The sequence below is a fragment of the Dipteris shenzhenensis genome, chromosome 3 (assembly GCF_047967505.1).
Source record: "Dipteris shenzhenensis isolate YYH24624 ecotype China chromosome 3, Dip_SZ_1.0, whole genome shotgun sequence".
Taxonomy (NCBI): Eukaryota; Viridiplantae; Streptophyta; class Polypodiopsida; order Gleicheniales; family Dipteridaceae; genus Dipteris; species Dipteris shenzhenensis.
Genome location: NC_141598.1, coordinates 38,442,952 through 38,461,460, shown reverse-complemented (window position 1 = coordinate 38,461,460; position 18,509 = coordinate 38,442,952). Strand labels below are relative to the sequence as shown.

The 18,509-nt window shown below is 43.2% G+C and overlaps 1 protein-coding gene across 1 annotated transcript; it reads left to right on the top strand.

The window, feature by feature from the left end:
• The first annotated feature begins 9,918 nt into the window (after nucleotides 1-9,918).
• Nucleotides 9,919-18,055, top strand: LOC147903765 (proteasome subunit beta type-7-B-like). Its single transcript, XM_087372584.1, has 8 exons — nucleotides 9,919-10,151; nucleotides 12,624-12,765; nucleotides 12,864-12,960; nucleotides 13,124-13,193; nucleotides 13,357-13,461; nucleotides 16,930-17,028; nucleotides 17,194-17,284; nucleotides 17,594-18,055. Exons 1-8 carry the CDS (start codon nucleotides 10,008-10,010, stop codon nucleotides 17,665-17,667), a joined length of 822 nt encoding a protein of 273 aa, XP_087228710.1. The 5' UTR covers nucleotides 9,919-10,007; the 3' UTR covers nucleotides 17,668-18,055.
• The last annotated feature ends 454 nt before the right edge of the window (nucleotides 18,056-18,509 follow it).

Genomic DNA, 18,509 nt, shown 5'->3' with positions numbered 1-18,509 from the left:
ACAGTGATTGATGGTGGGATGGCACGATGCTCGATGACACCCGTGTGCATTTGCAACACGACATGGTGTGCGACACGACATGGTGCGCGCATGTTACACTCCCTAGTGGCAAAATGGAGCGGTGCTCAACAACAACTGTGCGCATATGCGATGTGGCACTTGTGGCAATTGTGTGTGCGACATGGTCCTCAGTGAGGCCATGTGCATGGTGTGGCACCCGATGCAGCGTAGTGACCTAAGGGCTGGTGCTAGTTAGGTGCTAGTCAGGCGCATACTAGTTAGCCCTAAGGGTCGGTGCTAGTCAGGTGTGTACTAGTTCCTACAAGTCTTCCTCAAGGAATTTCTCAACAAGTTCCTACAAGTCTTCCTCGACGAGTTTTGTGTACACTGAGGAAAAAAGGATCACTTGAAATGACTTGAAGAAGTACTAAAAAAATGCAGGGAGTATGGAATCTCTTTGAATCCTCTAAAATGCCAATTCTTGGTCACACATAGAGTAGTCTTGAGACACTTAGTCTCTCAACATGGAATTGCAACTGACATGGACAAAATAAAGATTAGTATGGAACTTCCTCCCCTATTAAATGCCAAGGGAGTCCAAGTCTTCATGGGCCATGCCGGATACTATAAAAGGTTCATATTGAGGTATGCCTGATTCCAAGACCCCTATATAGGCTCCTAGTCAACTTCATTTGGACAGACGAATGCAAACAAGCATTCAAAACCCTCAAGTGGAGATTGTTCACAACCCCTGTTCTAATGGCACCAAATTGGGACATAGAATTTCATGTACATATTGATGGTTCCAATTATGAAGTAGGGAGTGTGTTATGTCAACCTGGCAAACACAACAAAGACTAACCAGTATACTTTGCAAGCAGACAACTAAATGATGCAGAGGTGAAATACACCACAATAGAAAGAGAAACCTTGGCAATGATCTACAACGTGAAGAAATTTTGACATTATCTATTGGCTACTGACTTTATCTTCTAACAGATCATTAACCCTTATTATATCTTGTGAATCGGCCATGTACCATAGGCCGGATCACTCGAAGACTTCTACTGCTACAAGAATTCAATTTTAAAATCATGGTGAGAAAAGGAGCTCAACATTTCATTGCCGATCACATGTCACGATTAAGGATAGGAGAAGAGCCGAAAGGAATAGAAGATGACCTACTAGATGCCACATTATTTCAAATAGACATTGTGCCTAACTGGTGTGTAGACATCATTGGTATTTAATGGCAGGAAGACCCCCTCTTGAAATGACAGCAGTGAATGCCAAAAAACTAATTCTAAAAGTTGCACCCTATCAACTCATTGCAAGGCAACTATACAAGATGGGCAAGGACCAGGTTTTAAGGGGATGTGTAATGCCACATGAGATCATGCCAATCCTTAGTGAAGCCCATAAAGGCATTGTGAGTGGACATTTCCAAGGGGAGCAAAAATAGGAAAAGTCCTCATCAGATACTGGTGGACAACACTTTTGGTAGATGCCTATGAATATGTCAAAAACTGTGATGTATGCCAACAGACTACTAAACCACAACACGACTTCAATCCCCTAATGATAGTCATTGCACAACAACCATTTGAAAAATGGGGGATTGATTTTGTGGGTCCCATCCATCCAGTAGTAAAGGGAATATAGGCATGCTACATCATTGTGGCCATTGATTACTTTACCAAATGGGCTGAAGCTAAAGAAGCTAGAAAGGCAAATGCCAAAAGCACAGCAAGGTTCTTGTACAAGAATGTGATCACCCGATTTGGATGTCCCATTGAAATTGTGTCAGATAGAGGCACACATTTTGTCAGTGAGGTCATTCAAGAACTCTTGTTTGGACTGGATTGAGATGGCACTATCAGCCAGCACAATCCTTTCTTTTTGGCTCTTGAGCTTTTCATGCATTGCATGGTGTATCCTATATGGAGCTTGCTCTAACGGTTTTCTTTAATACTTAATAGAAGTCTCTTTTTGCAAAAAAAAAAGAACTCTTGTCTGGCTTTATGGTGATCCACAGAAAGAGCACACCTTACTACCCCCAAGGGAATGGACAAGCTGAATCTACCAACAAAATATTATGCATTGTCCTCATCAAGGTTGTAGAGTCTTCGGATATCTCAAAGGCACTAAGGATTTAGCCCTCTTCTATGGTGATCAGGGTTCACTTACCATGCATGCTGACACTGATAGTGACTAGGCAGGATGTTCCGACACCAGAGTGTCACATACTGGCAATTGTTTTTTTCTTGGCAAGCTCAGCAAGAAGCAACCAACAGTTGCCACATCTAGCTATGAGGCTGAGTACAGGGCAACTTTCATCGCTACAGTAGAGTGTGTTGGCTTCAACAGTTACTTACAGATCTTGGTATACGTCAGACATCCTCCACTATTGTCTACACTGACAGCCAGAATGCTTTGTAAGCATTCTGATTTGGCAGAGAAACTAAATGCAGCCTTATGGGCATACCGAACCATACTCAAGGTCAAGACAAGAAATACACTTTTTCAATTGGTGTATGGCCTTGAAGCTATAGTTCCACTGGAACTTGTAATACCAAACCTACGTATAGCAGTACAAGAACATATGGGAGATCATGCATCGTTGAAAGAAAGACTCTACCAATTGGAGAAGCATACAGAGACCAGATTATTTGCCTGCCATGCCATGATAACAGAAAACGAAGAAGGAATGCAAGGTTTGACAGAAACCTCAAAGAGAGAGACATCAAAGAAGGTGACCTGGTTTCGCTATACAATACCAAACTCCATAAGGGCAAGCTCAAAGTTCTAGGTCAAGGACCTTATAGAGTTAAAAAAATGAACCCCATCAAAGCTGTGCTGCTAGAAACAATGGATGGAATCCAATTCATAACAACAATAAACGGGAGCGGACTGAGGCACTACTACATCAACATGCAATCCATCCCCGATAATAATGAAGATTTGGGGGCCCCAAGTCTTCCATAGTTAGGACTAGATTGTATCACAAGCACTCACTAGCATATGTACAACTTCACACATATAGGTAGTTTCAATCAATTTCAACCTAGGGCTTAGAGGTGATAACTAAGTCCTAGTTGCCCTATGATCCCCTTAGCAAATTAAGCATAAAGCAAGAATTCCTGCCTCACTAGTATTGCATAGCACACCACATTTCAAGCACCATGAATAAATTGCACAAATAAAATCCCCAAGAGATGCTTGCTTTGATCCACACACACGGCACCACCCTCATCACAAAGAGAGTAAAATGCATTAGCCACTTACAAAAGAAACAGGCACTCTTAGCAAATGGCACTATATTGGTACTGTCAAACTGCAATCTGATTCATGTGTGAAATGCCAGGGTGAAGACATTCTAATAAGATGGGAAAAAGGCCTACAACTCCATCGACAAAGCAACACCATGCCAAACGGCCCAAACCTCAACCTCAATAGCCCTGCTCAAATCACCAACTTGAAGAAGGACAAGATCCAGAATCACCAACCCAGAGGTCAGCACCAAAAAGACCATGGCTAGTGGTTCTAGACAATGATACTAATGAGCAAATAAATGCAACATGCCAAGAAGATATGCCAGAGAAACTAAGGACCCTAGAGTCAGGAGAAAACAAGGTAGAGCAATTGACTATGCAGGATGCAGATGCATAACACCTTGATGACCAAACCAACAAAGAGCTAGCAACACATGAAACAATCCTGAAACAATACAGCTTGTATGGCCATGAGTCTCAACGTTTGCCATGTCACCTGATGCAAATAACTTCTTGCAGTCAAAGGGTCTAGGAAGTCTTTTTGAGAAGCTAAAATACTTCTTACCAACACCTACTATGATAGAATACATTTGTCAATTCATAACATCACATAAAAGCAGATAGTAACATATAAAGAAAAGCCCTTACAAATCTACGTCAGTAGATCCACTATGTAGGAAGCTTTCTCATTTCCAGAGGCACAAGAAGAATATCCAAAGAAACATTTAGATGTAAGATTCTCTGAGATTCATGATTTATTTCCACCTAATACAAAGTCACAGAGTGGGGGAATACGCCATGATATGATTCTGGATCCCATATGCAAAGAGGCAACTAAGTTTTTGGTTGACATATTCAATCATACAGGAGTGAGAAAAAATTATATGTCTATAAAAACCCTTACACTCCTTTATCGAGAAAAGCTACAAGACTGGGCTCAACACATATCCTTGATGCTAACCAATTATGTATCCACTACACATAATGGCAAAGGCTACATTGCCCATCTATTCGCCATAATAATTGAGTTTGCAATAGAGCAAGAGGAAGACTCTACACCTCTCTCAACACAAGATATAGAGGAGTTTGAAACATTGATATTATTGCCAGAATGGGAATTAGAGCCTCCACCTACTCTCAATGAGAATAACATGGATGGGCAACAATTCGATTAGATTCTAGAGAATGACAATGTGGAACTCTACCAAAGAATCATGCAACTTAGTTTAGTATTGCTACAGCAACAGATGGACTCGAGCGTGGAAATCCAAGAGGAGACCATGCCACATAAATGAGCCAAATAGCATGCCTCTTCATAATCACAAGTCACCAACGTTGAAGAATCCATGACTCTAGAGTCACAACCCCTAAATGTCTCTAGTGGCACCATGCAACACAATTGTATGTCCAATACAAGCAAGGCCATAGCACATTCTAGATCATACAGCATCACAATTAACAGTTACAACAATGGTCTCAATTATTTGCTACCATGGTGTCAGATGAGTAGGAAAAAGAAATGGAAAGGTAGATGCTCCCATCACTCCAAACTAAGTTGCAAAGTGTCGAGACTGAAATTCATAAGCTCAAGGAAAGCATGGCAGAACAAATGCAGCAACAACTCCTTGCACAAAATGCTCTAGCAGAAAGTAGAAAGGATACCCAACAAGCCACCGTTTCTCTCCAAGAAAAACACCTACAGTTGTTTGATTCCTTGAACAAAAAGCAAGAGGTCAAGTTATCCCTCTCCCAAATGCAAGTCACTTGTGATGATATCAAGAAGGAAATGGTGCACTTAAATGAAATATTACTACTCAAAGAGAATCAACTCCATGCCACATTAGACACAAACAATGAGTTGCAGAATAGCCTCAAAAAGGTAAACATCAAATTCAAGCACTAGAGAAGGAATGCATGGCGTCAAGGGAGAGACTTGTGAACACCAAAGCAGAACTGGATGCTCAAGAGCAAGAGACACTCCAACTCCATGTGCTTAATGATCTTCCTCCCTAGCAGCAGCAGCGCCAAAATGTTGTCACTGATTTTCCCAAGTGCAGGTTCTGAGGGTGTTGGTCACCTTGATTGGGTCTTTTCTAAAGAGGATTTTGGCTATCCTCATCCTTTAATATTCACCATACCATCTTTCAGACTCAGTATATTACTAGCGGAGCTTTGCCACTACTCCACACACAATGCTCTCATCGTTGTTGTCCTAGACTACACTTCTAGCCCTTGTTGCTACAGGGTTAACAGGGTCCTAAAATACATTGATGAGTTAGTAGAGCAAACACACAAATGATTTTATAGCCGCCGCTTCATATCTTGTACACATAAACTCAAAAGAAACAACACTCTGACAATACCTTGAATAACAATAAATCAAAACACCATGAACCAATAACTACCCACAATATGCAACAACCACTGAAAAAATACAATAGCCATAGACTCACAAGAGATCTCTACAAGATTAGGAGAGAACTTGCTACTGGATAGATCAATTGGATGCTAGGTAGCTCGGATGGGCCCTGGGCTTTGCATCAACTCCCCACTTGCCCTTGTGACTATCTTCATGATCTTTGCTAAGTCCCTAGCATTGATACTCCTCCTTAATCTATCTATACCCCAAAATTGATAGCCAAGACTTACCTAACATGTGGTGAAAGAACACTGCCCATACAAAACTCACATGGAGACGATCTCCCTCTACTATGACCACCTTCACCCTTGGCCGATTTCTTGATTGCTTATGCTTGTGTTGCTACAAGCTCATGATAGCTGCCTTCAAAACAAAGGAGATCCTTGCTGGCTACGATAACGGAATGTAGGAATCACAAATCTAGAGCCTCGAGGTGTTGGCACCAACTTGATTGTGACAGATCCACCCTTGACCATGACCTTGCAAGGAGCTGTATGTGGCTTCCTAATCTCATGACCCCAATACTTTTGCAATGGGGATGACAGGAAGCTTTGCTAGGATTTAGAACTATGGATAGTGGTAGCAACCTCCCCAATCCAACATGCTCAATGTTATCGTGTGCCTTCTGGAAATAAGAGAAACCCTTAGATCCTATGGGTACCTTGAATCACAAAGTGCTCTTTATATGTGGTGTTTCCTTCCAACTAGAACTATCTCACCAACTAGAGTGCAATCAAGCAAATGTATAAAAAGTCACGGCTGGATAGCTCTAAAGTTCCTAGCTATCATATCTTGTCCTTCATCCACCAGACCCCCTGATAGTTTTGAAATTCCATTCTCCCTTGTCGATAAGCAGTCACCATGAAATCCAACAAGAAGATAATTGTTCATATTCTAGGCAACCAAGATCTGTTTGCTTCATACAAACCCAGAATGAGTTGTCTACTCTGGCAAACCAGTTTTAGAATTACGCTGTCATTTTAGCACACCTTGGCCTCATTTTGGAAGTTCTCCATCATTCACGTCATTAGACCAATAGCTCCATGCAAGCCTTTAGCCACCTCCCCCTTTTCAATATTCCATACAATCCTTCTTTTTGTGACGAAAACGTAATCAACCCTTTGTTATATAACATGCAATCTACTTTGTAAAAGCACTTCACTTCCATTCTTTAACCAGGGCTTTATAGAACAACACCAGCCTCCTTTTGATTGTCTCATGACCACATCCTCTTGTGCCATTCCAAATATATAGGTGCCCACCTTTTGCTTCTTTTTCTCTTTAGGTGTCAGTCTACTTGTACTAGGTCTATTTGTTACCTTTATGTCAAAATCAAATAACTTGGCATTGGAAACATAGCTCCTTCTCTATGAAGTGTCTTGTCACAGTTAGGCTGAGTATGACCCCATTCTCCACAATCAAGGCACTGATATGGCTCATATCTCCTTGGGTTTACTCCTCTTAATGGGCATGCACCTAGACCTGAAATTTGCCCCTCGCCTTGTCTCTAAATAACATGCTCTTGATTCTGGTATGGTTATCTAATTCCTTGCCCTTGTCTCCTTCCTGCTCCTGCCAAGAAGTTACGACTAAGATTCTTGGTTATATCCACTACTTCATGCATCTCCTTTTAGAAACCATCATCCTCTACACTTCTTACCACCACTTGTGGGACTGGAGAACTAATAGTAGGCTACTCCTACTCCTTGGGTACCTGCTGCACCCCCATGCCCAACTGCTCCATTCGAGCCATCTTCCATCTTTACCTTTTGCCAACTCAACCACTTCCTTAAAGGTTGGCACGGGCTTCAATGCAAAGTGTGCCCTCTTAGTCTTGTAATAAACCTCTCCTTCTAAAGCATAGAAGGAGGCTGCTCATCTCCTAATGATGTACACCAACAGTCCCATAGTTGATTGAACTACTGCACATAAGAGTCAAGAGACCCCTTTTGTGTGAAATCTTGAATCTTGTGTCACAACAAATTGGGATCCTCCACATTCTTATAGTACTGCAAAACAACAGCTCTTGCTAGCTCAAAAGTCACCTGTATTGGCAGTTCACCGGTGCTTGAGAGAACTTGTAAGTTCAAAACCACTTCCTTGCTGCATCCTGTAGACAATAAGTAAGAATCTGCAACATGAAAGTGGGATCTTGCCGGTTCTTGATCAAACATGTGATCTCGATCTACCCCATAAACTTCTTAGCATCCTCTCTCAAAGTGCCATGAAATAGAGGGAAATCCTAGGCCATGGTGCTCATGAATTGCCACAATTGACACCAACAAAGCTCAATTTTGTAAACTGAAGGTCCAGAGTTTGATCCTATGTGGAGGCGCCAAAGAATTACGAGTTGGTAGAGCGAACACACAAGTGCCTTTGTAGCCACATGTTCATATCACGTTCACATAAACTCATAAGAAACAACACTTAGACAGCACCTTGAATAACCACAAATGAAAAAACTATGAACCATAATTGCCCACAACAAGCAACAAGCACTAAACAAAATACAATAACCATAGACTCACAAGAGAGCCCTTGAGGAGATTAGAAGAGAACTCAGATCATTTGGATGCCAGGAAGCTCGAATGGGCTCTTGGACTTTGCATCAACTCCCCACTTGCAATTGTGACTTTTTCCATGACTTTTGCTAAGTCCTTGCCAAATACCTCCTTAATTTGTCTATATCCCCGAATCGAATACCAGGGCCTTCCCTAACATATGGGAGAAAACATTGCCCAAACAAAACTCGAATGGAGATGCTATCCCTCTACTACAAACTCCTTCACCCTTGGCTGATTTCTTGATTGCTTATGCTTCACTTGACGCACAATCCAACATGCCCATTGTTATCGTGTGCCTCAACTAGCCAATTTGTTGATTGTTTGGAAATAAGAGATGCCTTGCTGTACCAATCACAAATTACTCTCTATAGGTGGTGTTTCTTTGTAGCCAATGAGTGAACTGTTTGCCAACTAGAGTGTAGTCAAGCGAATGTATAAAAAGCCACAGCTAATTAGCCTTTGTCCACTAGACCTTTCACTCCCAGACATGTCTAAAATGTCATTCTCCCTCGTCGAAAGCAGTCGCCATGAAATCCAACAAGAAGATAACTGTTCATCTCCTAGACGACCAAGATCTCTCGTGTTTTGTAAGTCCTCCATCATTCACGTCGTTGGACCATTGATAGCTCCATGCAAACCTTTTACCCTTTGATTGGCTTCTATGCTCACCAATCAAAGCCACTCCTTTCCTATCCACATTTGATTATCTTTAATCATCACCCTTCCTTTTTGCTCAATGAATCATACTCAACCCTCCCCCTTTGATGGCACAAATAACTAAGGGATGGTTTAGATGGGATAGTGGCCATCTATGCGAAAGGGGCATGGAATGATTTGTAGCAAGGTGATACGACACATGACATGTCCAACAATAGAGAAGCTTGGCCCCGCCCAAGCACTTGTCAACCAATCAAAAACATTCATGGACATGAAGTCGTCAGGCATTAAACGTGATTGATGCAAATGAATGAACAATCATCTTTATAATATTGCCCGATCTCAACAAGGCACGATGATGGCCATCCTACCAAAGGGGGCTTGGGTGTTGTCGTGGTCTGAAGGGGGTTCACACCAATCAACCCGTAAGTCGGCAGACAAGGTGGAAGCCAATGAAAATGCACACATTACTAGAAGTATCTTCACATGTGGCTACCTGCCTGCGACAAATTTGTGACTTGGAATCCGAGTCATGCCTGACGCTTCAAGAAAAAGTCGGTCGGCCTTCATGTGGTGCCCAAGAGAGTGGAAAATCCAATCGAGGGTCGTGCTAGGATTCGAGACCTTTACCAACTGGCGTAGCATCACTTGGCATATTTGGAGTATGGTATTTATTATCTAGCCATGACCGTCCACCCTAGCTTTGGCGGACGTGGCCTTTGACAGTCCACCAAGCCATATAAGCACTTCCCATGAGTGGCCCTTTAACAAAACCAGCTTGTGGATTGCGAGCTAGATAGGCTTCATTGCTTCCATTGCATTTGATATAGCACGGGACTAGTCTACAACTCGGTGAATTCTGTGCGGGCGCCACTCGAGCGTGGCTCTGCTATCCAATGTGCAGCCTCTCCCACGGAACAAGGTTTGGGTTACACCCCTAACTCAACCTTGAAATTGAGCACAGGTCAGATGGGATGCAGCTCCAGCGTGGCACCTATATAAGAGAAGAAAGAGTCCTTGGCGTTCACTCCAGCGAGAGCTTCAACATTATCGCGGCTACCACCTACAGCTTGCAACGCCACCACTCCATCCCCCATGGCTAAAGCCGCCATCGATTTGCCCCCTAAAGGTGGCTTCAGCTTCGATCTATGTCACCGCAATGCCTTGCTTGAGAATAAGGGCGTTCATCCCCCCAAGTTCCTGAAAACCGGCACTACTATCGTCGGTCTCGTCTACACGGTATTCAATTTTGCAATTTACCTCGACTTTGAGATTTGTGTCGAACGGAACATGGCTAGATATTGATATGCAAGATCACAGCGAGGTATTATCAGACAGTCCCAGAAAGATGGTTGGAATTTATACAATGTTGTGGCTTTGATATTGAATATAAAATGTGTAAACAGATATTGTAGCTGATTTAGTCAGGAACATTCTGAAACGTCTGTTTGTTTCCAAGAATTTCCGCTGTGTTGTCAACGTAGAATGTATCATGTTCCTCACACATCATTCAAGAAGTTGATTTGAGGAACGCAGAGTTTACATTTGGCTGGGCATATTGGGCTTAACAACACTTATGAAAAGGTGAAGAATTAGGCAAGGGTTATGGAATTATGTTTTGCAACATGTCAACGAATATGTACCCTGTCAAACGCGTTGCCTCCTACAAAGAAAAGATTGGATGATATCTTTGTGGACTAAAATAGCTCATTTGATCGCCACAAAGACCACTTATACGGCTTCCCCAGTTTCATCACAATTCATTGAATATATTTTCAATTTCATCAGGAAGTCGTTAGTAATAGGGATGCTAGTTCACGAGCAGTTTTTGGAAGAAACTTTTCTCTCAGATGGTTGTGCCTTGCTGAGTTTTGCTACACTTCCAGAAAGCATGCCTCTATTGGCATATCACCTTTTGAGGTATTGTATGGGTGTAAGGTTAAGCTGCCTTCACAATTTGGGATCAGCATATTGTCAACCAATGTGTTAGGGATTAACTGGAACTACGGCGGGCTAAAGGTTAAATGGTCCAAGGAATGAAGGAACATGCAGATGGAATGAGAAGGACAGTGGTATTTTAGGAATGGTTGGAGAATTTGCCTATTAGCTGTACTTACCTGCTCCAACAAAACTCCTCCCCTCTCCTTCAACCTTACAACCCACCTCTCCCTCTCCTCCTCCCTCCTCCTTCTTCCTCCTCCTCCTCCCTCCTCCTCCTCCTCCCTTTCATAACTTGTTCATATACGGATTGCAGGTGAAGGTATTTCATTTGTCATGGATCTGTGGAGCGCAGACCACACCTTCCTTCTTCGACTAAGAGTGTTTTTTAGTTTCGACCTCAGCATTTCCTTTGTTCGTTGTCCTTTGCTGTTAATTCCAGCAGTTCCTGATTATTGGGCAAAGGGCCCTGTAGTGTAGAGTTATGGGAAACGGGGAAATGGAAACGGGAAACGGAAACGTTTCGGGATTTTTGAGAGGGGGTGAAACGGGAAAACGCCACGTCATCCAGGGGGTTTACAAAAGGGGGTTTAGAGTAATGCATACACACATTTAGAGTGCTCTACCTTCAAAAAAAGTGCACAATAAGCTATAGCTCTACCTAGTACCATTAATATTGATTGTAACTTTGAACTTTGAAGATTCAAGCTTCATTGTTCAACCAATCACACAATGCAAATTTCAATTACGCAAGGTGGGGTAATTTATAAATCCTATAACAAGTTACAAAATGGAAAAATGATTCATGATTCATGATATTTAAGAAACCAATCATGATTCATAATGGTAATTCAGCTTTCAAAGCCCAAATGTCATAGTAACAAAAAGAAAGCTGAAATCCAAAAAAGGCTACATCGAGGATGATATCATATATGATCAAATAATAAGCTCATCCTCATCCTGAGACTCAACCTCTGCCTCCTCCTCCTCCTCATCATCATTCGTAGGGCTGGGACTTTGGACTCGGGAGAGAACCAGGCGGGCCAAGAAATCGTGGGGGAGAGCAGCATGCAAAAGAGCAGAAGGCCAAGAAATCGTGGGGGAGAGCAGCATGCAGAAGAGCAGAAAAACGCGATGAGGCGCGCGGCGTTTTTTATGTTTTGCCCTGTTTTTAGGTCATGCCCGAAATGGCACCAGAAACGGCACGTTGTGGGTCTGAAACGGCATTTCGGATCGCCGTTTCAGTCTGCGTTTCGCGTTTCGGGGCCATTTCACGTTTCGGGGGGTTTGGCACGGGGGAAACACCGTTTCAGGCCTTTGTTGCGCCGTTTTGGCGTTTCAGCGTAACTATGCTGTAGTGTAGGCTAAATTAGGGACTATGCTGTTCTAGTTGAGTCCTGTCTCAGTTAGAGCTGCCCTAGACTCAGTTCTGTTTCTTCTAATTGAATAATTGTGGAAGATCCATAATATTTGTGGCCAGCTTAGCAAGTGAATTGTTACTGGGTCTGAAACTTTGTGTTGCTATGGCACAGAAACATCCATCAAGTGCAGGAAATGTGATGAAATTCTTGCAGATTATTGTAATTCCAACAAGTTCTCATTATTTGTCTATGACTTGGGCACGTCTTTTGCCTTAGATTCTTACCTTCTTAGGATCAAGTCTATGTTGCTGTGTACCTGATTGTATACTACGATTTTCATAGTCTTCAGAATCTGATCTTGGATTTTCTTTCCAAATAAACTAATGCAGGGTCTTTTTTGTTGCATGCAAAGGATGGTGTTATTTTGGGAGCAGATACTCGAGCAACAGAAGGCAGCATTGTTGCTGATAAGAATTGTGAGAAAATACATAAATTAGCACCAAACATTTTTTGCTGTGGAGCAGGGACAGCAGCCGATACAGAGAATGTTACAGGTATACTGAAGGCATTTTTTGGGTGTCTCTCCTTGTTCAGTTGGGTCTGATGGTTTAGTTCTATTATGAGGGTTCAATCTTTTTGCCTTGTTGGGCAGATATGGTGAACTCTCAACTAGCGCTACATCGATATGCAACTGGACGGGACTCACGAGTTGTGACAGCCCTTAGTCTATTGAAATCTCACCTTTTCGGGTATTATAGAAGTTATTATTTGGAATTTGGAATTTTGTTTCCTATCGCTATAAGATTTATCAAGGTGTTTTTGATGAATGAGGTTGGAAAGGTAAAATTTCCCTAATGTACCTTAACTTAGCTCTTGAGAGTGGGACTGAGATGATTTCTCATTGGCATTCAGCTATCAAGGTCATGTCAGTGCTGCATTGGTTCTTGGTGGGTATGACATAACAGGGCCTCATTTGCATGCTGTAAGTTCAATGGACTTTCTGCACATGCTATTATGTTCTGCTTGGCCTTCTGTTTCTGCATTATGGGCTTATCCGTCTCCTATGGATCTTGATGGAAGGTATGCAGCCTGCTGCTAAAGCAGTTTGAAGACATTTGGGCCTTGTTGTATGTCTTTTGCTGCAGGTCTACCCTCATGGATCCACAGACACTTTACCTTTTGCAACTATGGGTTCTGGCTCTTTAGCGGCCATGGCGGTATTTGAATCAAGATACAAAGAGGACTTGACAGTAAGTCTACAATAGTTGATGGTGTTTGTAGGCTTGGATGAGTTTTACACTTGCCAGTAGGAGTTCCTAAAGAAATCTTGACAGGGTCAGGCTATGAGTAAATCATGCAAATATAGAGAATAGATGTTTGTGCACGTTTTACATTAAGCCCTTTTAGAAGCCCCATTGTTAGTCATGCGCGCATCTGTTCCTGTTTCTTCAGAACTTTCTTTTACCCTTTAGAGACCACCAGCATGGACTTGTTTCACTCCAACATAACTAGAATGTAAGTTAGGGGTGCGGGCAGAGATCTGAATCCTGGCTCCCTTCACCCAAAAAGGAAGCACACACGTCCCCTTTTCCTTGTTTTCTATGCGCATTTCAGCAAGTTGTTTGGTGTCCTATTCCACTGACGTCAGCTGCCTTAGGCTGACGTCATCCTTCCCATGCTCTGACGTGCTGATTGTGCTGGGGGCTGAACTCCTGCTGTGGGCTGCAGGGCTGTAGCACTCCATGTAAGGAAGTCATGCCATGGGCTGCAGATGCCCTTGGCATCCCTTGAAGACCCCTGTCCGAGAATTGCCATGATTTGGTTCAGTAGTCAGTTAAGTAATGAGCCCTATATTCATTGTCTCTTCATTATTTTTGTACATACAATAGTTTTTAGCAGGTTTTCATGAGGGCATGTCCCTATGCCCTATGTGGATAGTGCAATTTACACTATCTTTAACACCCCCTCTTAAATTGCATTGGGTAAGTAGAGGGTGCATATACAAGACTTGTTTGTGGATTTTGTTTGATGCATATGATAGCATCCAAAACTGAAAAGAAAACTGAAAAGAAATCAGAGTAGTATGTGCATATGTGAGCACAGTGACTACGTAGTAGAAGTATGTACAATGAGTACAACTTATGATCCTGTACATATCGTGGATTTCCCCCTCTTAAGTTGTGGGTCATCCTTCGCCTTTGGGAACGAAACCCAGAAAATAGGCCGAAGGGAAGAGGAAGGAAATATGCAGAAAGTCAAGTCCTCCTGGATCAAAGACTGTTCGATATAGATGACTGCGTGAAGGTCTGCATGTATGGCTGCGTGTTGAACATGTCAAAGCTGAACATGTCATGAGTCGTCGTGGACTGTGCAGCTGCTCTAAAGAAGAGGCATTCGGATGTGAAGCTAGTCGATGTAGCTGTGGAGAAACAATCTGGTAGGTTGTGACATATGAGGGTTGTGATATACTGATAGCAATGTGTGAGGTATGCTGCAGTAGAACTATAATCTCTGTCAAATGATGCGGAGTTGAAGAAGACCGCATAGTCGATGTGAACAGAGTGATCCAGGGGCTGAAAACCTGGGGCCGAAGGTGCATGTGTGATACGTTGCTCTGTTGAAGAAGAGGCCCGTAAAACTGACAAGGTATGGCAACCTGTCAAACTTGTATGCTCAACTGTCATGAGCCGAAGGTCATCTGATGTCAGCATGGGATGTAGCATCTGTCATAGGCTTGTCGAGAAGGAGCTGACAGTATAAAGGCCTAGAAGCTTGTAATATCACTAAAAATGTATATGATGTCCCTGAGGCATATGAGGTGCCGAATGCTGATGTAGGGACTGATCTGTAGTCGTGGATCCAACCACTGATGTGCATCAAGTATGGATTGTATACGATAACCATAAGTGCATATGATGTCCTTGAGACATACGAGGTGCCGAATGTTGATGTAGGGACTGATCTGTCGTCGTGGATCCAACCACTGATGTGCATCAAGTATGGATTGTATATGATAGCCATAAGTGCATGATGAAACACTGAGGTTCCCTAGGTTGCGCTATGCTTGTTGTATCTGTTGCTTGTCGGTTGGAGAAAGCAGCACCTTAATGGCTGTGGGATTCGAGGGTGCTGCCATAGAGCCCCTTTGGCCAGACCAAAGGTCACCAGCAAGATTTTCCTCCTTCGAACAAGCACAGATGCTCCCGCTGCAAAGGAAGAAGGAGGAGAACCGGAAGGAAGGAGGCGAGGAGGGGGGTGGGATGAGTCGGAGAGGAGGAGGAGATGAGGCCAGGGGGGGCGGAGAAGACGGGGAGGAGGAGGTGGAGAGAAGGGGAAGAGACGGGGGGAGGCGAGGGCGAAGATAGCAGCGGGGGCAGCGGAGTGGGCAGAGGGGGGGGCGGGAGGAGTAGCGATGGCCTAGGGGGCAGCAGAGGCGGAGATGGGGGCAGCGAAGGCGGCGGAGGAGGCGCAGATGGCGGATGGGGCAGCATAGGCGGAGGCGGGGGCAACGAAGGTGGCAGAGGAGGAGGCTCGGACGGAGGGGAGCAAAGGCGGAGCGAAGATGGGGGAGGAGAGGCGGAGGAGAGGGTGGGAGGAGATGGTAGGAGGGAGGCAGGGGGGGCTGCAAGGAGGAAGAAAAGGCTGAGGGGGGCAGCGGGCTCACACAATGATTATTGCCTAAGTGGCCAAATATCTAAAAGAGCTATAAGCTATTAGTTCTCAGGTTGGGTTGCTAGGGCAATGGACTAGTTAGGGTTCCTGCTATTTTTAGCAGCACTGGGCTCGAGCCTATATAGAGGAGCCCAGGGGTTCAGTTTCAGTCATGCAAGTCAGAGAAGGTCTAGCTCTCCCTTGCTGGTCTGGATCCTGGACAGTGTTGTGGATGCGTGCCTGCTTTCTACCCAGCGCTGAGGCCCTATGGGCACCTCCTGGTGGTATGGGATGCCAAGATGCTTGTGGACTGGTTGTTTTTTTTTTTTTTTGGCTTGCAGCCCAGCCTGTGGCTCGGGGGATGCTCGGATTCTACGGGTTTTGGACCCGTGACCATCACAGTTGGGCAGTGAGCTTGCCTGCATGCGCCTCTCTTTGTGGTTCTATGATCGGTTGTTTGTGCTTGTGTACAGATCTGGACTCCTAGGAGTGATCGTGGTCGTGTCAGCTATATACATGTATAGATACGGACTGATGGCAGTTTTTGTCTTTGTTTCTTATGTATCATGGGAGAAGCACGTAGGCGGCTCTTCCTTATGGGTTTCAACATGATGTAGCCTTTTTTTGTCTTACAGAATCGAACACTTTGGATTCTCTCTTTTTTCTATTCTCTGCCGAACCTCTAAGAGTAAGTAATGTGTTCTGAACTTAAGCGATACAAAAACTCACTTCGGTGGTTTGAAATCCCTCAACACCCAGATGGTACTTATTTTTGAGTACTTATGAGAACATAAGCATAGCTTTACTTTTTAAAGTTATTTGTCTCTTTTAGTTTTGGCTTTTTTTCATGCCTCGTCTAAAGTCCTTTCCGTGTTTCACTTTTTCTCTCTCCTCCACTTTTCTCTCTCATATTACTGTTTTCGTTTGCTTTTCAAGGAAAATAATAATTTCTAAGATTGGATCAAACAAGTACTGCTCTGCATAAATGTTAAGAGAAAGTTTGTCAGTCCAGAATGTTGGTTTATTTGAAGTTTGTTTAAGGGAGTCCTTTTTTCTTTATGATACAGAGAGAAGAAGGAATGGATCTGGTTGCAGCAGCCATCTGTTCTGGCATTTTCAATGATTTAGGCAGTGGAAGCAATGTGGATTTATGCATTATCACAAAAGTGAGTCTCAATGATTTTTGCTATTTGCTTTGTTTTGGAAAAAAAATATTGTTGTGGAGCGTGTGTTTGTACTATAGAGGACAAATCGGTTTTAATTCACCAAGCATTGGATGAATTTCAGTCAGCTAACAGCATCAATTTGCTTCTTTCGTCCCCTGATGGCAGGGAGGGCTGGAATTTCTGAGAAACTACAAGCAGCCCAATCCTCGCAGCTATGTCAGTAAGAAAGGTTACAAGTTTGCTAAGGGACACACAGGTGCATGCTGCCTCCTTGTTGAGCAGAGTTTGATAAGGAAGGACATAGGTCAAAGTTAAAAGGGAAACTCATCTGTTTGTATGTGATCAACTTAAATTTTCTGTGACCACGTTGCAAGATCTGCCAGATTATTTGCGACATATGGGGAGCACTGAAATAATAATTGGTTTTCAGTTTACTATTTCAGAAAATTAATTGACATAGGTTAGGTTGAAAACATAATCACATGTTAGTCATTGATGTATAACATCACAAGTTTAATGTGCTTAGGCCGAGGTACTGAATTGGCCTGGTTTTGTGTCCTTGCAGCTGTGCTTTCAACTAAGGTGATCCCACTACGAGAACAAGTAACAGTTTTGGAAGGGGAGGCAATGGAAGAGTAGAAACGAGGCTTGCAGTGATTTCAAGTGAGCCTATCTAAACTGTGAGAAGACTTCGGTTTCCTGGCTTGAGTGGCTGGAGGTACATAAATTATGAAACCATGTGATGCAGTCAATTGATTTTAAAGTTAGAGATCAGGATTTTGATCGTTACCATGGGTCAGCTGTGCTTGGTGATTTGGGCAAGCTATGGTGAAGGCATGCCATGTGCCTTCATTTTGAAGACTGTAGATGTGTCTCTGGCTTGACGCCAATTGAACTCTCCCACCCTTGTTAGAAATCATGTTGGGTTTAACAGGGGGCTTGTATGGCATGAAGATACCTTGACAGAACAATGGGGACATATTATAAGCCTTCAGATTCCAAGGTAAAGAATGCCTCTTTATTGTCACTCTGTCCTTCATGAGCTGGCTGGGCAGTGTTCAGTCCAATTTCCCTTTATGCCTCCCGCGTTGATTATTTTCCTTTACCCACGTTTGTTGGTATCTGGTTTCTTTTAAACAGGCTAGGTGCTTAATCCCCTATTTAGACTTGCTTTCATTCCCTTTTTTTGTTGCTTGAGGGCCTGCTAAACTTTTCTTCACCTTCTTTTGGGGCTAGTCCTGGCCCTCTCCACTCCCAGCTCTTATAGGATGGGAGTGCCCCATGGAGAAATCTCAATATAGAAGTTAAAATTCAAAAACTTTAATTCAAGGGGAAACACTTTTAATGGTTAATTGTTTTAATCTATGGCTAACTTACCAACACTTTCTAAATGACCCAAGATCAAACCTAAGTTCAAACATGCCTTTGTTGGCATTGCGGAGCCTTGAGTGTATGACCAAAACAACATGTTGGAAATGAAA